The sequence below is a fragment of the Terrapene carolina genome, unplaced genomic scaffold (assembly GCF_002925995.2).
Source record: "Terrapene carolina triunguis isolate 2854851 unplaced genomic scaffold, T_m_triunguis-2.0 Scaffold261, whole genome shotgun sequence".
Taxonomy (NCBI): domain Eukaryota; kingdom Metazoa; phylum Chordata; order Testudines; family Emydidae; genus Terrapene; species Terrapene triunguis.
In genome coordinates, this window is record NW_020664612.1 from 143,235 (window position 1) to 165,386 (window position 22,152).

At 42.1% G+C, this 22,152-nt stretch overlaps 1 protein-coding gene across 1 annotated transcript in view; it reads right to left on the minus strand.

The window, feature by feature from the left end:
* The window catches only part of LOC112117580 (NACHT, LRR and PYD domains-containing protein 3-like), a 48,107-nt gene extending 27,760 nt beyond the window's left edge, over positions 1–20,347 (minus strand). Inside the window, exons 1-5 of the mRNA XM_024215584.3 lie at positions 20,065–20,347; positions 17,132–17,164; positions 14,887–16,651; positions 13,190–13,279; positions 857–1,027 (exon numbers count right to left, since the gene is read on the minus strand). Of these exons, the coding sequence (XP_024071352.2) occupies positions 857–1,027; positions 13,190–13,279; positions 14,887–16,651; positions 17,132–17,164; positions 20,065–20,347 (2,342 nt within the window). The remainder of the gene's footprint in view (positions 1–856; positions 1,028–13,189; positions 13,280–14,886; positions 16,652–17,131; positions 17,165–20,064) is intronic.
* Positions 20,348–22,152: the final 1,805 nt, after the last annotated feature.

The window sequence follows — 22,152 nt, forward strand, 5'->3', positions numbered from 1 at the left end:
GCCTAGTAATCTGACATGAGTATCAACTTAGTTAACACTGACACTGAACCATCATCAATGGGCTATAAAACACTGATCATTTTGGTGGCTGGAAGAGGGAGGAAGCGGTGGGAGTGAAACCCAGTAGCTTGCGGATTGGAAGCTGCTACAGAGAAGAAAAGGCAGAGACATGGAACAGAGCAAACTCCCAAACACCAGCAAGAGGAAGAGAAACAGAAAGCAGGATGGAGAAGGAAGTGAAATCAAGGGCAGAAATGCAGTGGCCTTAAAGGGAAGCAGATTTTCTCACTGAGGAAGAATGTGGCAAGAAAGTGCAGAACAAATAATAAACAAAACAATTAGTTATTACATAAGCCCAAATTGTCCCCTTGATCGTTGCTATCAGGGGAGGAGTCTATTGTGCATCATAGGGAGTACATTGTATTTATACCCTGGCCCATAGACTACAATTAACCATACAAATCAGCCCTCTTCGCTGAGTGAGTTTCACACCTCTGCCTTAGATGCTTAGATGCAAAATATATGTAAAATTGTTTTAAAGATCATAAAGTGGTGTTTAAAGTGGGCTTTTCTCTCAGAAGATGAGATTATGCTTCAATTTTTATTCAAAAATCCATTTAAGTGAAGCCCACTTTTAGGGGAATTTGGAATTAGTGTTCCAGTTTGGGACCATCCTTATTTATAACTTCCATTCTCCAAAAATGATCAGCCATCAGGCTGTGGGGAGCCACTGACACTCCTGATGCTGGAGGGACACTCAGCTTTCAGCCTCTTCGTGCTCCTACAAGAGCTGACGTCACACACCATCCTCCTGGCCTGCTGAGTTCTTTACAGAAAGAAACCTGCAAATACTCACCCCAGTTTCTGCAGTTTGCAGGTTGGATGGTTCAGTCCCTCACACAGCAGCCTCACTCCTGAGTCTCTCAGGTTGTTCATGGACAGGTCCAGCTCAGTCAGGGTGTGTTTGGTACTGAGAGCAGAAGAGAGATCTCTATAACAAGCGTCGGTGAGATTGCCGTTAGTAAGCCTGCAGGAGACAGTTAAACAGAGGGGAAAATGAGCACCTCTGTCTGTCCGGTTCCTCGGTGGGTACCAGTGTGTCCCTAGAAAGAGTCCTTTGTTCTGGGAATAAAATCACTGCATTGTGCTAGTGAATGCTGAGGATCATATGACCATTTGTGGGTTTCAATCCACATGCACCTGTAGCTCTCACTGATCCTTTGTTCCACATACAAATGTTATTCAAAGGCAAAATTCCCAAACTCCATCCCCTGAGCAGAAACACTTGGGTTTCCCTTAATAAAGAAATTATTATCAATGAGGGGTCAGAGGATGGGAAAGAAAGGAAGCAAAAGGAATCTCACTGGAAAATAATGAACATGCTACTGGAAGGTATGTTGCAGTTCTGTGAATGGGTGGGGAGCCCTTTCTTCTCTTTGTTCCATCATTTCTTCTTAGGGCTCAGCAAACAAGCCTCCATCTATGGGATATTTAATATTGAACATTCAGGACTTAGGGTTGGGTTCCATTTTGCCAGCTCTTGAGTCCTCCCTCCCTCTCCCATTTTCTCTGGGCTTGACCATAGACTAGAAAAGGCTGGAATTTCCCTAGGAAGCCGAGTCTCATAGGCTGGGCCTACAGGGCATGTCCACAGTGCAATAAACAACCCATGGCACGGCCGCGGCTGGCCCCAGCCACCCGACTCAGGCTGGCAGGGCTCGGGCTGCAGGGCTATAAAACTGCATTGTCGATGTTCAGGCTCAGGCTGGAGCCTGGGCTCTGAGACCCTCCAGCCTCATGGGGTCTCAGACCCTGGACTCCAGCCCAAGCCTGAACGTGTACACTGCAGTTTTATAGCCCTGCAGCCTGAGCCCCACCAGCTCGAGTCAGCTGACCTGGGCTCTGAGACTCAGTCCCACAGGGTTTTTTTGTTGCATTGTGGACATACCCACAATGAAATTTTTCTTATAGTCTCTCACCATTGCAGCTCCCTTGGTGCAGACTGCCTGCCAGTGTCATTAACCAGGTGTCACCTAACCATGCTCTTAGTAAAAATGCTGGTGTCTGTTGCTACCTGCAGGGGAACTGCACCAGCTGTAGTACAATGATAGGAAATTATAACAAAGAGATCATATCTTCCTCCATTGGTGGACACCAGAGGTCTTTGCCACCCATCTGAACAAGAAGCTACTAGCCTGCTGCTCATACAGATTTTTTCTTTCTGAAACTTTTTAGTAAGGCAAAGTTACAATAAAATACCACATTGTACATTACTTATTCAGGATCCAGTTAATATTCATAGAATCTGGCTAAAGATATTGGCTTGCTGGTTGGGAAGCTCTCCTCCTCTGAGTATGCTAAAAAGGGTAACGAAATTTCTAAATGCCTATCCTCTTTTTGGCCTCTCTCTTGTGTACGTATTTGGTCTGAAAGCATTTCCAGTACAAGGACAGTACATATTTTACTATACCACAATTCCATAAGAGAAGTCAGAATTTTCCAATAATGTGCAATACAAAGTCTTACTGCTAACAATAAAAAAGAAATTAATTTGTTTTTCAGTTTAAAACATAGATCCTGTACTGGAGCATTAATTAAGCAGGTCAGGGAGTCTCCCAGGAAGCTGGCGTTTTGTTATAAGATGAAAATCTTTAACAATTTCCTCCAAAAACTATCAAATTCTTGGACACAGTGACCACATATGCAAGTATTTTCCCCTTTCCCTGCTACCCATCCAACAGAGCACCTCCCTAGTAGCAAAAATATGATGGCTCTTAACTGGAGCAACATGCCATGAATACAGTATTTTATAAAAAAAAAATATTTATGAGCTACAGAAATTGAAGATGTATATCTCCTTTGCCATATAGGGACCTGCTCATCCAGATCAATTTCTTTGTCCAAATCCCTCTCCCATATTTTCATCTGGGTTGTTTTCTTACCAACATCTTTTTCAATCAAAATTGTATATGTCTTAGCAATTAAACCTTTTGTTCCAGCTTGCTCCTGGGACAACTCCTGAAATGCAGTTAAAAGTCTAGATAGAGCTGTCTTGTAACTAGATTTCACAATAAAGTGTTCGACCTGTAAATATTGAAAATACAGGATTTTTACCTTATTACATATCTCTTGGTGTGATTTTAAATCAGAACCCGGGAACAGCTGTCCAAATTGAGTCATCTCAACTTTTACCCACAATGAATAGTCACTTTGATATTTCCTAGGGATAATTTCCTGATTATTAATGAAAATAGCTAAGGAAGAGGGCCTTTCGCAACACAAATTTTAAAAAATTGTCCAAAGTGGCTAAGGTAGACTGGATGAACAGGTGACTTTTATATTGGTGACCTAATTTTTTTCTTAAAACCAACAATTACTATAAATAACTTTATCTGAGCTCTAGTCTTGTTCAAGTTTTACCCAATGTTCAGATGGTCTATTGTGAACCTAATTTATCATATCTTTTCCATTGTGATGCATAAGAAGAAGACGACAAATTAGGAGAAAACTAGTCCAACTCACTTTATAGGCTTAAACAGAACTTTAGAACTCACCTTTTGTCTTTTATGTTTCCATATAAATTTTAATAGCACATCCTGCCATGTTTTTAATGTCATGTCAGGGATACCAACAGGGATCCACAGAAACAAAAATAATAACTTTGGGAGGAAATTCATCTTTACCGAGGCTGCCCTACCTAGCCAAGAAATTTCATATTAGTTCCATTCTTCCAAATATTTTATTATTTTATTTCACAGTGGAGGATAATTTGCCTTTAAAAATAATTTTTATGTTTCTCCACAATATTTATTCCCAAATATTTTAAAGATTCCTTAGCCCTTTTAAATTTATGTAGCTGTCAACAGTTTGTTTTGACCCCTTCAGGAATATTAATTCCTAAAAATTTCAGATTTGTCATCCTTTATTTTGAAGCCTGATACCTGCCCAAATTCCAAAATCAATTATTCTATCATTTTTAATGAGGCTTCTGGATCCTGCAAATATAACAAGACATCAGCATACACGCTATTTTGTGTTCTAATCCAGAAGATGTTTTGATGCCTTTTACAAGGGGCTATTTTTCACATTTATTGCAAATGGCTCCATTGCCAAAGCAAACAGTAGGGAGGATAAGGAACAACCCTGTCTCAGACCCCTAAACAAATTAAAGGGAGTGGAGTGATGACCATTAACCAAAGCAGATACTTGAGGATGAGAATGCATGGCCAAAATGCCTGTAGAAAACTGATTTCCAAAACCAAACCTTACCAAAATCTGTCTGAGGTACTCCCACTTCAGCCGGTCGAAGGCTTTCTCAGCATCCAAAGAAAGCAGCACACAGGAAGAATTGCTAGAATTAACATTATAGATCAACATTGAGAGTTCTTCTGATATTATCAGAGAGATGCCAGAAAACCTACTGGGACCTGGAGCTTTGTTGGATATTAAAGTCTTAATTACAACTTCAAATTCCTCTGCAGCAATTTGCCTATCACGAGCTGCCCCATAAGCAGTTGAGAGTTGAGGTACCGTCACACTTCTCAAATATCTATTTATAAGTTCAGGGTTTGGCTGTTATGAAGTGTACTAAGAATGGACAAGTTAGCAAACAATTCAGGGATCTCTTTGATGCCAGTTACTAAATCTCCCTTTTTTATTTCTAATCAAGGGGAAAGCTGATTTCTTTTTTAACTTTCTGGGGAAAAGACTATCAACCTTATTGTCCTTTTCATAATATTTTTGTTTAATATATTTAAGTGTTTACTCATCTGTACCTGTCTGTAATAAGCTAATCTTCCCTCTTATCTCAATTATTTTCTTATACACTCTTGTATGTCTACCTTACAAAATAGAAAGTTTATTAACCAAACTCTCTTCTTCATGAACTCTCATCTTTTTTGAGGTATGGTGCTTTATTTATAAGGTGCTCCCTCATTACCACCTTTTTGGCATCCCAGAACACACTTTTATTAATCCCTTTCTTATTACTATATATACACACTTCTGAAAATTGTATTCCAGCTCTTGAATTCTAAGGGGGTCATATAACAAAGCTCTTTTTTTAATAAATTAGCCAAGGTCCTAGAAATAAAAATCATATAAATACTGGAATAAGATCCATGAGTTGCAGAATATGTATAGTTCCTAACATCCAGATTCATCTCCTGCCAGACATTTTCTAAAATGATGCAACAAATTTGCACTTGCTCCTCCCAAACACCCTCTGGGTACATTTGATCGATCCAAAGTGGGATTAAGCACCTCGTTAAAATCCCCCCTAGAATAATATCCCCTTCCCTAAAACTTCATAAACCCCTAAAAAAATATTAACAAAGGAAGCTTGCCCTTGTCTGGGAGCAGGTACATTGGCTAATGTGAGAAGTTTATTTTTCAAGGGCCCCTTAATTAAAATATATCTGTCTTTTGTATCTCTGAGTTGTGCTGAAAAAATAAAATGGAAGCATTTGGCAAAGAATATTGCCATCCTTCTATTAGATTGCCCTGGGGAGACAAGGTAGCTGTGTCCCAGATGTATACAGGTATTTATCATCATTTTTCTTCAAGTGTGTTTCCTGTAACTAGATTACACTAGGAAAATCCTTTTTCAGTGAGCAGAATACCCCCCTTTTTATTGGATTGTTTATCCCCCTTAACATTAACAGTCATTGCATAATAAACTCACCCATAAGTACCAAGTCTGTTCTCACCCAGTATATTACCCCAGTCAGATGCCATGTCCCCATTACATTTGTGCCTGTTCTTTAAATAAGACATTTTAGATAGAGTTCATATCCTACACATAGTAATTTTAAGATTCACATACATCACTTTTCCTTTTTTTAACACCTATATTATTGTACCTTGATTCTGCATGTGATTTACTATAATGTTCAATTCTGAGCCCTAAGTTTTTAGTATAATTTTTCTGTTGAAATATATAACAATATTTAACATGTTACTGTTCTCTTATCCTCTATTTCCCTCTCATTCCCCTCCCTATTGATTCGCCCATAGTCATCTGGTCCCCTCTATCTGTGAGGATCCAGATTTTCCTTATGTCCTCCGGGGGCATGTTAGCTCCCTATTGAAGGAAGGTTTTCTTTTCTTTCTTTTATTAATGTTTCAAGAACCAAGTCTTATATAATCTTATCAAACACCTTTGTAACATTGGGCATTCTGAGATTACAATGCTATCTTTGAGTTCATTTATTCTTAAAATATTCCACCATAGATGACTGTCATAACTATAAAGGGAAGGGTAACAGCCCTCCTGTGTACAATACTATAAAATCCCTCCTGGCCAGAGACTCCAAAATCCTTTTACCTGTAAAGGGTTAAGAAGCTCAGGTAACCTGGCGGACACCTGACCCAAAGGACCAATAAGGGGACATGATACTTTCAAATCTTGGTGGGGGGAAGGCTTTTGTTTGTGCTCTTTGTTTTGGGGGAGTTCGCTCTTGGGACAAAGAGGGACCAGACATCAATCCAAGCTCTCCAAATCTTTCTGAACAAGTCTCTCATATTTCAAACTTGTAAGTAAACAGCCAGGCAAGGCGTGTTAGTTTTATCTTTGTTTTCTCAACTTGTAAATGTACCTTTTACTGGGGTGTTTACCTCTGTTTGCTGTAACTTTGAACCTAAGGCTAGAGGGGGGTCCTCTGGGCTCTTTAAGTTTGATTACCCTTTAAAGTTATTTCCCATCCTGATTTTACAGAGATGATTTTTACCTTTTTCTTTAATTAAAAGCCTTCTTTTTAAGAACCTGATTGATTTTTCCTTGTTTTTAGATCCAAGGGGGTTGGATCTTGATCCACCAGGAGTTGGCGGGAGAAAGGAGGGGGGATGGTTAATTTCTCCTTGTTTTAAGATCCAACGGGTTTGGATCTGTATTCACCAGGGAATTGGTGAAAAGTCTCTCAAGGCTACCCAGGGAAGGGAATTAGCACATTGGGAGTGGTGGCAGCGGACCAGATCTAAGCTGGTAGTTAAGCTTAGAAGTTTTCATGCAGGCCCCCACATTTGTACCCTAAAGTTCAGAGTAGGAAAGCAGCCTTGACAATGACCCATTTCCAATTAAAGTCAATTTTGGGATGTTTGTTATTACTTTAAAGTCAAACTTACTTCAATAAGGCAGATCTAGGTCTCCTGCTATTTTGTTATTAATTTTTGTTTATATAATATAAATATAATTCACAACATTAAAAAACCTATATTCTTATAACCATTAAAGATACTATATCCACACAGAGTAAACTATCCTGCATGCAGCTTCCATTTAACTCTAACCCTTTATCATTATAACCACATGGATATAATATCCATTATTTATTGTAATGTCTTACAGTACTGATCATGTTCTTTGGGATCTGGACTTTTTCTTCTGCTCTCATGTCTGTTCAGTTGTCTTAATGATGCATCTTTTTGAGCTATTTTGGCTCTCTTTAATCTCACTGACTCTTGGCGACCTGGGGGACCGATGCCCTTGATCCCCTTCAGATTGTTCTTGAGCTGATTTGTCTGTACCCATGTCCATAAGTACTAGTTTCCTTTCTTTTGGATCTGAGACAGACATCTGCTCTTCCATCTAAAGGCTAATCTAAATGGGAAACTCCTCTTATATCTTATATTGTTCTCTCTAAGAATTGTGGTCACCTTGTATATTCTCTTCACTTTCTAAAGGTTGCAGATGCCAGATCTTGGAACATTTGTATGAGCTGACTAAGAATCATCAATGGTTCAGCTCTCTTCCTCATAGCCCTCAGTATTTTATCCTAGTCTTGATAATAGTGTAGATAGACAATCCCATCTCTGGTCTGGAGTCTGCTTGGGGCCTGGGGAAAAAAGATCTGTGAGCCCTCTCAGTACGAATGCATCTTTATTACCCAGTTTTAATGGTATGAAAAATATTGACCAATGTGTCCAGCAGATTTCACCCTTCAGTCTCCTCTGGAAAACCTTTAATCCTTAAATTATTCCTGCATTCTCTAATTTCCATGTCTTGCAGCTTCAATTCTATTTCTTGTTCTCTTTTTTTCAATTATTTGGATTCTTCAATCTAGATTAGTAATTCTGTTGGATTGTTCATTTAATCCTATTTCCACATCTGTTAGTTTATCATTAATTTAATTTTTATATCTTTAATGTAAGCCTGCATTACTCTTCCCTCATTTCCTTATTGATAGGGTGACCAGATAGCAACTGTGAAAAAACGGGACAGGGGGTGGGGGGTAATAGGTGCCTATATAAGAAAAAGTCCCCAAAAATGGGACTGTTCCTTTAAAAACAGGGCATCTGGTCACCCTACTTATTCACTTCTTTGATTTCCAACAGTGGGTCCTTCACATCAGCCTTAGTGACTGGTGCTTCTCCGCCTGCCTCCAGAGTTTGTTTGCTGAAGGGCCGTTACTACTTTTTGTGGCCGTGTCTTTGTTTTAGGGGAGTCAGATGTTTGTACAAGAGGAGATCTTTCCTTCCCAGACACCTAGATCTTCTTCTTGTCTTTCCTTCCTGCTTGTTACACCTCTCTCAAGATGGCTGCCACCACACTTCCCCTTTGTTTGTCTGACCTTTCCAAAATGGCCACTGATGACCCACTTCCTCCCCCAGATACAATAGTACAATTTTAATTATTATTTTTATTGCACTCACCCTCTGTCTCTTTACAGGATAACGAGGGTACAGTTCAACATCTCCCTGTTTGCACAGTAATTATCAATATATTCTGCAGGCTGAGGGCTCTGGATTCTGTTGTTGGATATTCTACCTCAGAGTCTGCTCTCTGGGATTGGGAGCTGTCCAACTTTCTTCAGCCTTCTTTTTAAAACTGGCTCCAAGAGGCGTTATTCATATTTAGGGCACAGATCTGTGGATTCAGGTTGGCTTAGTTCTTTTAATCTTCTTAATTTGTTTTCATTTCTTCCCCATTTATTGTGGAAAGCTAGATTAAACCACTATCTTGTTTGCTGTTTGAGCCATGCCCCCATGCTCACCGAGATTTTAAAGAGCTGACTGAGGAACTCACTGGGCCATTAATGTTGATTTTCAGTAAGTCTTGGAACAGCTGGGAAGTTCCAGAAGGCTGGAAGAAAGCTAGTATTATGCCAATATTTAAAAAGGGTAAATGGGATGATCCAGGTAATTATAGGCCTGTCAGCCGGACATTGATCCCAGGCAAGTTACTGGAGTGGCTGATATGGGACTTGATTAATAAAGATTTATGGAAGGGTAATACAGTTAATGACAATCAGTATGGTTCTATGAAAAACATGTCCTGCCAAACTAATTTGATAGCTTTTTATGATAAGATTACAGATTTGACTAATAAAGGAACACTACTGATGTAATATACATAGACTTCTACAAGGCATTTCACTTGCTACTGCAAGACATTTTGATTAAAAAACTAGAATGATACAAAATTAACATGCCACACATTAAATGGATTAAAAACTAGCTAACTGATAGGTCTTAAAATGTAACTGTAAATGGGGAGTCATCATTGAGGTGTATTTCTAGTGGGGTCTCATAGGTAGCAGTTCTTGGCCTTATGCTATTTAACATTTTTATCAATGACCTGGAAGAAAACATTGCTAAACCCAGGGTTGTGAGTTCAATCCTCGAGGGGGCCACTTAGGGATCTGGGGCAAAATTGGTCCTGCTAGTGAAGGCAGGGGGCTGGACTCGATGACCTTTCAGGGTCCCTTCCAGCTCTATGAGATAGGTATATCTCCATAATTTAATTTAATATAAAAAATTTCTGATAAAGTTTGCAGATGACACAAAAATTGGGGGAACTGGTAAATAATGAAGAGGACAGGTCATTGATACACAGTGGATCGCCTGGTAAGATGGTTGCAAGCAAACAAATACATGTTTTAATATGGCCAAATGTAAATGTATACATCTAGGAACAAAGAATGTAGGTCATACTTATAGAAAGGGAGACTTTGTTCTTGGAAGCAATGACTCTGAAAAAGATTGGGGGATTGTGGTTGATAATCAGCTGAACATGGTCTGCCAGTGCAACGCTGTGGTTAAAAGAGCTAATGCGATCCTTGGATGCATAACGAGAGGAATCTCAAGCAGGGGTGTAGAGGTTATTTTACCTCTGTATGAGGCTCTTGTGTGACCACTTCTATAATTTTGTGTCCAGTTCTGGTGTCCACAATTGAAGAAAGATATTGATAAATTGGAGAGGGTTCAGAGAAGATCCATGAGAATGATTAAAGGATTAGAAAACCTGCTTTATAGTGATAGACTCAAGGAGCTCAATCATTTTAGTTTAACAAAGAGAAGTTTAAAGGGTGACTTGATTACAGCATATAAGTACCTACATGGGGTATAAATATTTTATAATGGGCTCTTCAATCGAGCAGAGAAAGGTGTAATAGGATCCAATGGCTGGACACTGAAGCTAGACAAATTCAGACTGGAAATGAGGCATATATGTTAAGTGAGAGTAATTAACCATTGGAACAATTTAGCAAGGGTCATGGTGGATTCTCCATTCACTGTCAATTTTAAAATCAAGATTGGATGTTTTTCTAAAAGATATGCTCTAGGGGAAGTTCTATGGCCTGTGTTCTAGATGAGGTCACTCTGGATGACAATGGTGTGTTCTGGCCTTGGAATCCATGAATCTATAGCCCCGAGAAGAGTGCTGCAAGGGATGTGTTCTCTATCCCTGGAGAAGGATGCTCCTGCATACCTTGATACCAGCATCTTATAACAAAGGCACTGGCACATCAGAGAAGAGACAAGGGTTCTAGAATCCTCATAGCCTCATACTGGCCAGGACAGGTATGGCTCTCAGCTATGGCGCAGATGATCAAAGATGATCCCATCAGGCTGAGAGTCTAGTCTTGAATCATCCTGTAAAATGAAGACATCTTGCTCCATCCTACGCCGGAGCCCTCTCCCTGACAGCTTGGTTCCTGACAGTGTACAGAGCCATAGACAAGAGCACATGGCTCATGTCTTCCTGGAATCATATCTGCCAGCTACAAGAAGTACCAATAATGTCCAGTGAAAAGTGTTTCTGGTGGGATGCAGACATGTCCATGGGACCCCTGTATTTGCGCCACAGAAAAACAGCTTGACTGACTCCTTCATCTGAGTATTCACTAAAGACTAACTCCATCCAGGGGCATTTGTCAGCCATTCCAGCCTATCAGGAACCAGACAAAGTGTCTCTGCAGCCCTTATCCTCTGGTTCATATGGGGATTGACACTTCTGAACCCCCATTAAACAGCCCCTGTGTCATAAGCTCCTTTTGAAGCATTCGTTGTAACATGAGCTTAATTTTCTTACATGGAAGATCATTTTCCTACTGAGCATGACTGTAACTCAGCTAGCAAGTGAGCCTCAGACTCTAGTGACTGATCCACCTTACCAGACATTACAAAGATAAGGTCATAGTATAGACTCCTCTGAGATTCCTTCCCAGGAGCATCTTGAACTTTCACCTAAATGTGCCCATCATCCTGGCTACATGTTTCTCACAGCTCTTGTCTCACATACCTCACGCTAGGGGACACATACCCTCTGCAGCATGCATCTCATGTTGGGGGACAAGTTAGGGATTCGGATAATGTGGACTAGAGCAGAGACCTTGGGCTTGCAGGGATCAGTTGTCACCAGCCCAGCAGCAGCACAGGGAGCCCTCTGCAGCCCTGCTGCCATGAGAGTGAGCGAGCAGGGCCATGCCAATGGAGCTGCAGAGGCCTCCCTGCACTGCCACTGGGCTGGTGACACCTGCGGGTGCAAGGTGTGGAGGGGAGGCTGCAGTCCCAGCAGGCCACAGCAGATGTCATGAACTCAACTGCCTCCAGGCTTGGTTGCCTAGCAACCCATGAGTTCAGCTGGGACCAATAAACCCTCACTAAGTGACTGTGCTCCCTGACTGATCATTGAAGCTCTGTAGCAAGAACAGCACTGTGGCTGCTTAATGCATTCCACGCCTGCATTGGCACCAGACCTGCCTCCTGTCCAGCCTTTGCCTGCTCCACTCCAGCCTAGTTCCTACCTGCCTCTGAACTCCTGAGTCCTAACTCTGACACTGGCTTGTCTCCTGACCACAACCCGAGCTCTGCCCTTTGGTTCTGTTCTGACCCCTGGGTCTGACCACCGGCTTGTCTCCTGACCACAACTCCAGTTCTGCCCTCTGATTCTGCTCCGACCATTAGGTTGCACCACCTACATCTTGGTGTGTGACAGCAGAGAACCCGGACCAGGACTCTGCTCTGCCGCACCAGAACCGTAGCCTTCCCTGCAGGTGCAAGTGTAACCCACGCACCTCCTGGGTGTGCTGTTCTGTTCCATCTTGTGGCACCAAGACCACTTAGGGCTGGTCTACACTGGGGGGGGGATTGATCCAAGATATGCAACTTCAGCTACGCAAATAGCGTAGCTGAAGTCGAAGTATCTTGGATCGAATTACCTGGGGTCCACACGGCGTGGGATCAACGGCCGTGGCTCCCCCGTTGACTGCGCTACCGCCGCTCGCTCTGGTGGAGTTCCGGAGTCGACGGTGAGCGCGTTCGGGGATCGATATATCACGTCTTAACGAGACGCGATATATTGATCCCGGATAAATCGATTGCTACCCACCGATATGGCGGGTAGTGAAGACGTACCCTTAGAGAGAGAAATAAAATGAGTCTGCTCTACAGCTTTATCTAACAGCCAGTTTGCTTTTAGCTCATGCTGTAGAGGCTCATGCACTAAGCTCCAGAGGTCCCCGGTACGATCCTGCCCGCCAGCGACCGGGGTCTGTCGGCGTTACACAAGCGCAAGAAGGCTGTGGTACTGGCAGGGCAGAGCAGTCCTGGCTGGGGCTCTCTGCTCTACCCCCTGAGGACCACACCAGTCGCTGCACCTTGCTCCTGCAGGGATCGTGTATCCTGCAGCAGTGCAGGGAGCTCACTACAGCCCCACTGTCATGGGAGTGAATGAGAGGGGACATGCTCCTGGCTATCCAAACTCCCAATTATCCATATAAAATCTGTGTCCCCCAAGCTATTTGGGCAATAGGGAGTATACTGTAAATGTAAATTTAAATTCCTGAGCACCTAAACAATTCTATATAGTCACTACATCAGACAGGGTCAGGAGAGCTACGGTGCTGTAGAACTTCTGGGATAACAGCAATAATAGGAGGATATTAAAAAGAAAAAAATAGCTTCTTACTTTAGTTTCTTTAATTTACAGTTTGGATCCTTCAATGCTTGACAGAGCAGGTAAATAGGCGAACATGTCGGCTCATCCTGATGCCGTTCCCTAAATAAGAGAGAATAGAACATTTCTATGTTGATCTCTGGAAACAGATTTTAATTCTCTTTCCTGAACATGCTAATATCCTCTTGGATGGCCTAATCATACACTGCATATGAGTTACTCCATGAGTCTGTGAGTGGGATTCACAAGGGAGCCATCCCATGGTCACACACACACACACACACACAAAACATGACACTGCACATCAGAGGTGAAAGTGGACGGTACAGGCCAGTACGGTGTACCGGAAAGAAGTGGCCGCCGGTACTGGCCTGTACACAGCTGACGTTAAAGCGCCCCTTTTGTCCCCATCCCCTCCCCCCCCCGCCCGAGCCGCCAACAGTGGGGAGCAAAAGGGGCAGCTGCCGCTGCTTTAAATCACCGCTGGAGCCCCACGTGGTGCAGGCCGGGCAGCGTGGAAGGGCTGGCTGGGAGAGGCTGACCCCCCCAGCCCCGCCCTTTTTGCCCAATGCCCCGCCCCTTCCAGGGGCCCGGAGTCAGGTCCCCGTACCAGTAAGTCTTTTACATTGCTTTCACCCCTGCTGCACACACTTCTCCCTCTGGGGAGAGGATGAGAGAACAAACACTACTGGCAATCCCTCAGATGATAGTGATGAGCATGCTATAAGAACTGATATAAAACAAAAGGGCTTGAAATGGATTCGAGCATTGCACTGTTTTTTGGGGGGGCTGGTAAAAGTCAACCAGCTTGAAGACATGAATCCAGAACCAGCAGACCCTCTCTGCATTCCTTGTTCCCAGCCACCCATAATCACCTCACTCTTGCCCTCACCTATTTTGCGCAAAGTGCAGCATGTACTGATAATATGGGACAGATTTTTTTTTTCTGTCATCAGCTAACACATGTTCAGTGAATTGGCCCTCTCTTGATTCTGGCACTCTTTCCCAGTGTCCCATCTCCGTGGCAGGGGACAAGATTACGCAGATGCGAATCCCCTTACTGAGACAGAGGTTGACAAGGGAGGGAGTGGGACCTTCCTGGAGTGTTTGGCCTAGGTCAGGAGGAGCACCCCTGTGGGGTGAGAGGCCTACAGGGGTGGAGGAGAAGATTGTTGACCCTCCACATGAGGTGAAAAGGGTAGGTGTGTGGGGATGTTTTTGTCCTCCCCCTCCCCTGCACTCATTAGTAACTTGTGTAACTTAGATTTTAAAAATCCCTTTTGTGCCTTGCCCTGGATGTCATTATTCGGGCACCCAGCTTCAGCAGTTGTGTCTTTTCAGTGGACACCTTAATGTGGTTGAGAGGGTGACTCTCTGCAGCCCCAGAGCAGTGCCATCTTCCCAGCCTCCTTGGAAACAGGAAGCAGCAGTGCTCACAAGTGTCAGCCCAGCTGAGGGAACAGAAAGTCACACACATAAGATCCTCTCAGTTTTACTGTTAAAATCACCAGCTGCTTTGGTACTTAATGCCTCATTGACATGTCACCCGACTGCCCAGTTTCTCCCATTGATCTGAAGTTCATCTGTAAGACCTTTGTCATTAATACTGCTGCCATTTTTCCTTTTTAAATTACCTTCTCCCTCCACAATGTATGTTTCTCTACTTAAGAAATTATGTAGGTGTTTTTCCTATCTCAGACACTACTTACAAACGTGGCTGCTTGGGTGGCCGTAGGGAATCTTCATTCGGGTCTTCAAATCCGAACGTGCACAGATTTAGATAGAGTGTCTCCAGCTTACGACAGTTTTTTAGACAGAATGAAAGAGCCACTTGATCCATTTTGGTAAAATTATACTCAGCTAAATATAGCTCAGTGAAGCGATTGAGTGCACTTTGCACAAAACTCTCTTCTTGAATTTCATACAAACAGTGAAACTCCTCAAGCTGGTAAATCATCTCAGCATTACGTTTAAAGGATGACAACTCCTCATCAGGCTCCAAAAAAAGCTCCTCAGACTCCAGGGACAAGGATGATATTTTTGGCTTTGTTTTAACCCACTGCAGTAAATCTGGTTTAATTTTGGGTGAAATTTTGCAGCTAAGTTTTTTCTCCATCTCCTCCATTCTCTCTTCATTTAAGAGACCAAACAGGAATCGCACTGTTAACATTAAGTAATTTCTAGATTTTCCATAATTTTCTAACAATTTTTTCACATTGTTCATAGCAGTTTCTGAATCTTCCACGGTTGTTGTTTCTTCTTTCTCCAACACATAAAACAAAGCTGCAAAAAACTCTTGAAAACTCAAGTGAATGAAGCTGTAGACACACTCACAGTCAATATCTTTTTGAAACATGTTCTCATTCAGAAAGAGAGAGTCAGATATATCTAAGCCGTGCTTCTTGATTTCTTCTTCCCCAAAGAGTATTTTCTGCCTCCAGATTCCATCTGCAGCCAAGGAGCAAAGTCCCTTCAAGTTAGCTGGTGTGTGCTTCTTTGAATTGCTGCTGTGACCCTTTAATAAACTGAAAAGATAGAGCATATAGACACCAGTGATTGTTTTGGATGTTTGTGCAAGATCTTCATCTGCTTCCATCTGCTGTTTCAGAACTGTGCAGATGATCCAACACGCAATGGGGACAAAGCACATGGTGAACAGCATTTCATTGTCTTTTACAAAGTTAAAGGCTTTTCTTGCTTGTTCTTCATTCCCAAAGAACTTGTGGAAATATTCCTCCCTCTCAGCTGCAGAAAACCCCAAGATCTCTGCATAACGTGCACATTCCAAACACTGTCTGAGTTTCTCCAGAGCAGTTGGTCTCGTAGTGATTATTACATAGGATTCAAGAAGAACAGTTTTCCGAACTAAACTGCTCAATGTAATTTCCATTGGCTGCTTGTCACAGGGATCAGAGCACAGATTGTCTTCTGGCTGATCCAAGGAAAATCTCAATTCATCAAAACCATCAATTATAAACAGGAGTTTATCTGGATTTATCAAAATCTCTTCAACTGGTGCATTTTTATTAGGACAATTCTTTAAAATCAAATCAGCAATTCTTCCTTCCTCACTGCCAAAGTTCACTTCCCTACAATTTATGTAGAAAGCATAATCAAACTTTTCCTTATAGAGCTCTCCAGCTGCCCAGTCAAACATAATCTTTCTTGCTGTCATTGTTTTTCCAATCCCTGCAGCTCCCAGCAGCACAACAATTTGTGGTGTTTGTCCATCTTCATAACATTTAAATAAATTATGCAGGGTGATAGAACTAGCTCGCTTAGTCATTATTTCTTCATGTCTCCATCCCAAGGTCATTATTTCATGTTCTCTTTCCTTTTTGTGACAATGTTTCTTTACAATAATCAGCTTTGTGTATCTGCTGTTTAGAGTCACGCTCTCACCAAGCCGAGAGTTCAAGTCTTTTATTACTCTGTACTTGTTTTGTATGTGTTCTCTATATTTCACCCTGTAATCTAAGGGAGTGACGTGAAGCATTAGAAATATGGAATCAGAAATTCAGAAAAAAGACTTATCACTAATGTTACAGTTAAGCTATTTAAACAATAATAATGTTACTTTAAGTTTATAGTGCAACTTCCAGCATAAACTATCCCCAAATCAATTAACTATGGGCCTGATTATAAGTTGTCCCATTGAAATTAGTCATGTGAGTAAAAGCTATAGGACCTTCCATGCACATGCAATAGAATTCTATTTATCTGAATGGCCTGCAGGACATCTGAAATGTTCGGATAACTGGGCGGTTGGCTAACTGGGTGTTCAGATAACCGGAAGTGTGGGGTACTTGACTGCCTCCCCCGACTACACAGTCTGATGTGATAAGACTACACAGTCTGAGGTGTTATTTCTTATTTCTAGTGGTAAACTAAACATCTGGCTGCTCTGATCCAATGTCTGTAATCAACACAATTTTCTGTTAGAATGTCACATACCTAGTCGTCCAGGTGTTTGTTTAGGACATAAAGCTGAAAGAGAAATTTGCAGATGAACGTTAGTGTAACAGAATCACAGTGTGTCACGCAGTTAAGGAAGATGGGGCAATTCATCCAATCAGTGGTCTCTGCAGGAATAAGAATTAATTAGCTATGATAATACACAAGCAAGAATATGTATGACCGTAGCATCCAGGAACCCTAGCCTTGGCTCAGGACCTCGCTGTACAAACAGAACGAAAAGATGGCACCAGCCCTAACAAGCTGACAATCGTGACATTATTTTATAGAAAATATACACATGTCCTAGCGCAAAAGAAATCTAGCTGTGTGAGAAATATCCATTTTACTTTTTTTCTGCTAATTTACTAACCAAGATACAAATAATCTATATTTTTTTTAGTAAAATTGATTAATTATGAGACAACATGCAAGCCTCGTTTAAACTATTCTCTGTAAAGCTGTTGATGACATTTTTGACTGCTTTTACCACACTCTGTGCCCATTTTGTAAGTTAAACTGTAACACTTGCCAAATTTAAGGTATCCATATATAGGAGTACAAGTGTATCTGCTTTTATTGTGCTTTCAATAATGGAGAGTAATATTATGAAAATGGTTAAACATGGATTTAATACATGAAAATAGCCTTGAAATATTAGGGGAAGCTACAGTTTAGTAATTATGGGGCAGGAAATGCAAACCAAAGGTTTTCTTTAAGTTTCTACATATCTTAAATAGTTTAGTAGAAAATATTTACCATTATTACTTGGCTTATTTTGCAAACTACAAAGAAAATACAAAAATTACATTGAATGCATGTGTGCACACACTGAAAATATATTATGGCTGACAGAGAAAAAAACATTTCAAAAGAAGCCCTGCAAATCCTGGGAGGCCACCCTGTTCACAAGCTGTCCCTTCAGAAGGAGACAGCTGGTTTTCTTTCTGACAGTGTCAGTCTTGTCAGAAGGTGCTAAGAGGGAAGGTCACTCTTAGCAGGGGGTTAGACTAGATGACCCTGGCAGTCCCTTTTAGCCCTATGATTCTAGGAGGTATCTAGCCTTTGCAATACTTTTTGTCTGCAGGCAATGAGTCAGAGATAAAGATTGGACCCACAGGCTGTGTGCAAGGGGGACAGCTTTTGCAGCACTGTCCAACCATTGTATAAAAGAGGATGTGCCATTTGACATAGCCTGTGGGATAAAGATGGAGGCACCTTGAATTGGATCTTGCCACCCCCCATAGCCAAGCAGCTCGTAAACAGATGTTATATGAGTGAGACGGTGGGAACTGAAGAAACACATCTGCCTTTGGTACAATTGGTGTTTGATACACCACGACCAAGCCATGAGAGCTGCACAGCTATGGTAAAGGATGATGAATGTCATCACAAGGACAGTGCAGAGACAAAGCATGAGGCCAGCCCTTGGGCACAGCTGTGGTTTGAAACTCTGGAACTGACCAGGAGACCCCAAACAATTCAAACAGAGCCAAGTCACGGGTAAGTTGTATGTAAGACAGTTTAAGGGGTCGAAATAAGGATGGGATACTGGCCATAACTGCTCAGCTGGCTAGAGTGTTTGGCTCCCATCCAAAAGATTGGTCAATCAAGACCTGCCTGAGGCAAAGGTTTTTAAACCATGAGTTGAAGAGGCCTCTACATACAAAAATAAAAGGTTTTAAGGCATCATGTAAAAACTAAAATGGCACCTTACATGTTTTTCTTATTTCAAATCTCTCAGCAGCTTAGCATTGGTTCTTTCAAGGCCTGGAAAAATCTGGACATCAAAAGCCCTGAACGCTCAAATGGACTGGATCTGGTCTGCTTTTCCCCACACCTGGAAACTGAGTAAAGGAGGTGCTAATTCTATAGGACCTAACTTTGAGGATGGGATTTGGTACTGAGCTAACCACACCTGTGCCAGTCTATACTCTTAAAACTGTACATGTGAGATTGTACAAGCAGCCATGCACTTCATTAACCATGGTCTGAAGGGTTGTCTACATCTGGAGTTATTCTGGAATAACAACTCTATATGTGGACACTCTTACTCCCAGTTTGCTTAATATATGTTGAAAGTGGATTAAGCTAAACTGAAAAAGAGGTGTCCACACATGGAGTTATTCGGGAACAGCTACTCCAATTTAAATTCAGACCTTCCTTAATCTGATATAATTTATGTGTAGACAAGTCTCGAGGACTGTGAAGGTGGTGTCATAGATGCCCCAGGCCAGCACCACCCTGATTGCATGAACTGGACTTCGCTCTCTTGTGGGACATTGAAAAGCAGCTGGAGGCCTTGGAAACTGCAGCTCCCTAGGTTTGCTGGCTACTCAACAATTTGTATTCCACTACATTTGTTTCTTTAATTAAATATAGCCTTGAAGGTAAAGTTCCTGCCTGGAATCCTAGAAAGGTCCCATTCAGCTGTTTAGTGAGAATATGCTGGGTCAGATTCTCTTCTGTGATCAGTTTCCAATCACAGATCATTGATTCTCTGTCCCAGCCCCGGCACAGGTTAGGGCCGCCTGGGGGCTGTTCTAACTCACCCCAGCTGCCACTGGTCCCCAAGGAATGGTCCCTCAGGTGGGGATGCACTCCAGTCACTCCTCCTCCCCACCTCTCTCTGTCCAGGACACTCCCTCTGCACCGCTCTGTTGGCTCTACACCCTGAGGATTTCCTCAGAGGGAGAGTTACAGGCTGACTCTGCTCCCCTGGTGCCCACTGAGTGGAAAAAAGGCAATGGAGCAGTCAGAGAATCTGGCCCACTGTGGGCATCTCTGCTCTGAGTTCCCCTGGCTTCCTGCTGGGATTTAGAATTTGTCATTCCTGCCATCAGCCTGTTTCTCCTTCTGCTCCTGCTGCTGCTGCCCCAGGGCAGATTCCTTGGGGAGACTCCCAGGTTTGATAGGAACTTTAGGTTTCTTACCATTCTCTCTTTCTTCTCTGAGGTTAGCAGCAGCTTCTCTGAGATTGATCTGATTGAAAACTTCTATGGTCACATCTACTGCAGCATCTCCACCATAGAATGCCATCAGGAGGTTCTTCGTATCTATTGCATCAGCATTCTCCAGCCGACCTCGGGGGATGTTACCTTTCCCCTCAAAGCCAGAGTGTGATAATTTGTCTTTAAATCCTTTGAACTCTTCCTGAGAGAGGTTGTTGAGGGCATGTATGAGCAGGTCATTGATCCTGCTGCTTCTGTTTTCCATCACTGGGTATCAGGAAAGGAAACTAATACACAAAATAAAATCCTGTTATTCATACTTAATAGGGTATAACAGCAATTTTTCCCATGTAGAGGACAGAAGTGTAGTCTAGTAATGAGAGTAAATCATGGGGTCTCATAACTCCTCAGTTTTTTTCCTCACAAATGAAGCACTGGACAGCTCACTTTGTTTCACAGTGCCTCTATTTTCCCATCTGTAAATGGGGATAATCATACTCATCTAACTCACAGGCCATAACTGTGTCATAAGAGGTTTGGACATCATCCTGCACCCACACTCAGGCAGATTTGTGTGACTACATTCCAGTTGTTCTGTGTGTTCTGGGACATATTCTGCCGTCTTTACTCAGGTTGATTTCAGTGGGACTACATGTGGGTAAGGTATACTCGGGGTGAATAATGGGGGCAGAATATAGCTCTAAAAATTAAACCAAGTTTTGGGGGTGAATTGTTGTTCATCAAATCTCTAGAAATTTCCTAATGAATTTATGAACAAAGGAAAGTCTGACAGATCCCTGAAAAGCCACTGATTGAAAATATGACAAATGCTTACCTAAATAAGAATTATCCCCATGCACCTATTTACATCAAATCTACTAGCTAGAGACTTAGGGCCACAGGTTTAAAAATAGCCTCAATTTTTCTACCTGCGATCAGTAGCAGGTGCAGTTTTGTGGGTGCAAATCATTGTAGGCACAACAGGTGACAGGCCCCGAGCCTGCCAAGGGACAGATGGGCCACCATTACACACATACAGGTTCCTTTGCACTACTGTGCCCTCAGCTGACTGACTCTCTGACGGTGCCCCCAAATCAGAGAGACTTCTAAATGCCAACACTGAACACCATGATTATTTGCACTCCAAAAATCTGAGCCCCTAATTGATTAGGGGCAAAATTGGAGGCCAGTTTTTTAAATAGAATTTTCACAGAGCTGCAAAAGAATCATTAATTTGGCCATCAGCAAACAGCAGCCATAAAAAATGAACAGAAAAAAAAAAGGAAAATGGTTTAACAATCGAAAATTAAGAAATCTAAGCAAAACCACAAAGTCTAAGCAAAACCTAAGCAAACCTAAGAAATCTAAGCAAAACCTCAGTGCTCTTCCTGAGTTACTCCCGCCCCCTTCCACAGACATGGTTGTGCTGAAACGCTTAGTCACAGAAAGTCAGATTATACTGGGGGGGAGACATTTGTTCTAGGGAGGATCAAGCTTTGAAAGAAAAGCAGCTTAAAAAAAGCCATTAGGGCAAATGTGACCATTCTCTCAGCAGAACAGTCATGTATTTAAGGATGGAAATATTTCAGACCCTGATTGTCCCCTGACTACAGTTGAATCTATGCATATAATAATCAGGATGTGAAGGGTTTCTAGAGACCTTTTACCAACGTGGAAATTGTAATATCCTGTGTTTTGGGCTCTGAGGCCAAGATTTTCATTAGTGACCAGTGACTTGGGGTGCCTAAATTGAGACATCTTGAAGGGGCCTGATTTTCAGAGGGTGAGTGTTCGTCACTTACTTGAAAAATCCCCAGTTTGCAGTGTTTCAGGCTGGGCACCCAGAATTATGAGCCACTCTTGAAAACCTTATCTTAAATTGTGTAATTTCCAGTTTCTCCATAGAAAGCACAAACATTGGTATGGAAAGAAAAAGTGTCAATATGTTAAAATGGGAAAAGAACTTCAGCAAAATCTCTGGAGGAGTGATCCCAGATTTGTACAAGAGCCACCACTTCCTCTGTATGCATTCCTCTGAAAGTAACTCAGTATAAGCTGCTGTTCCAATGA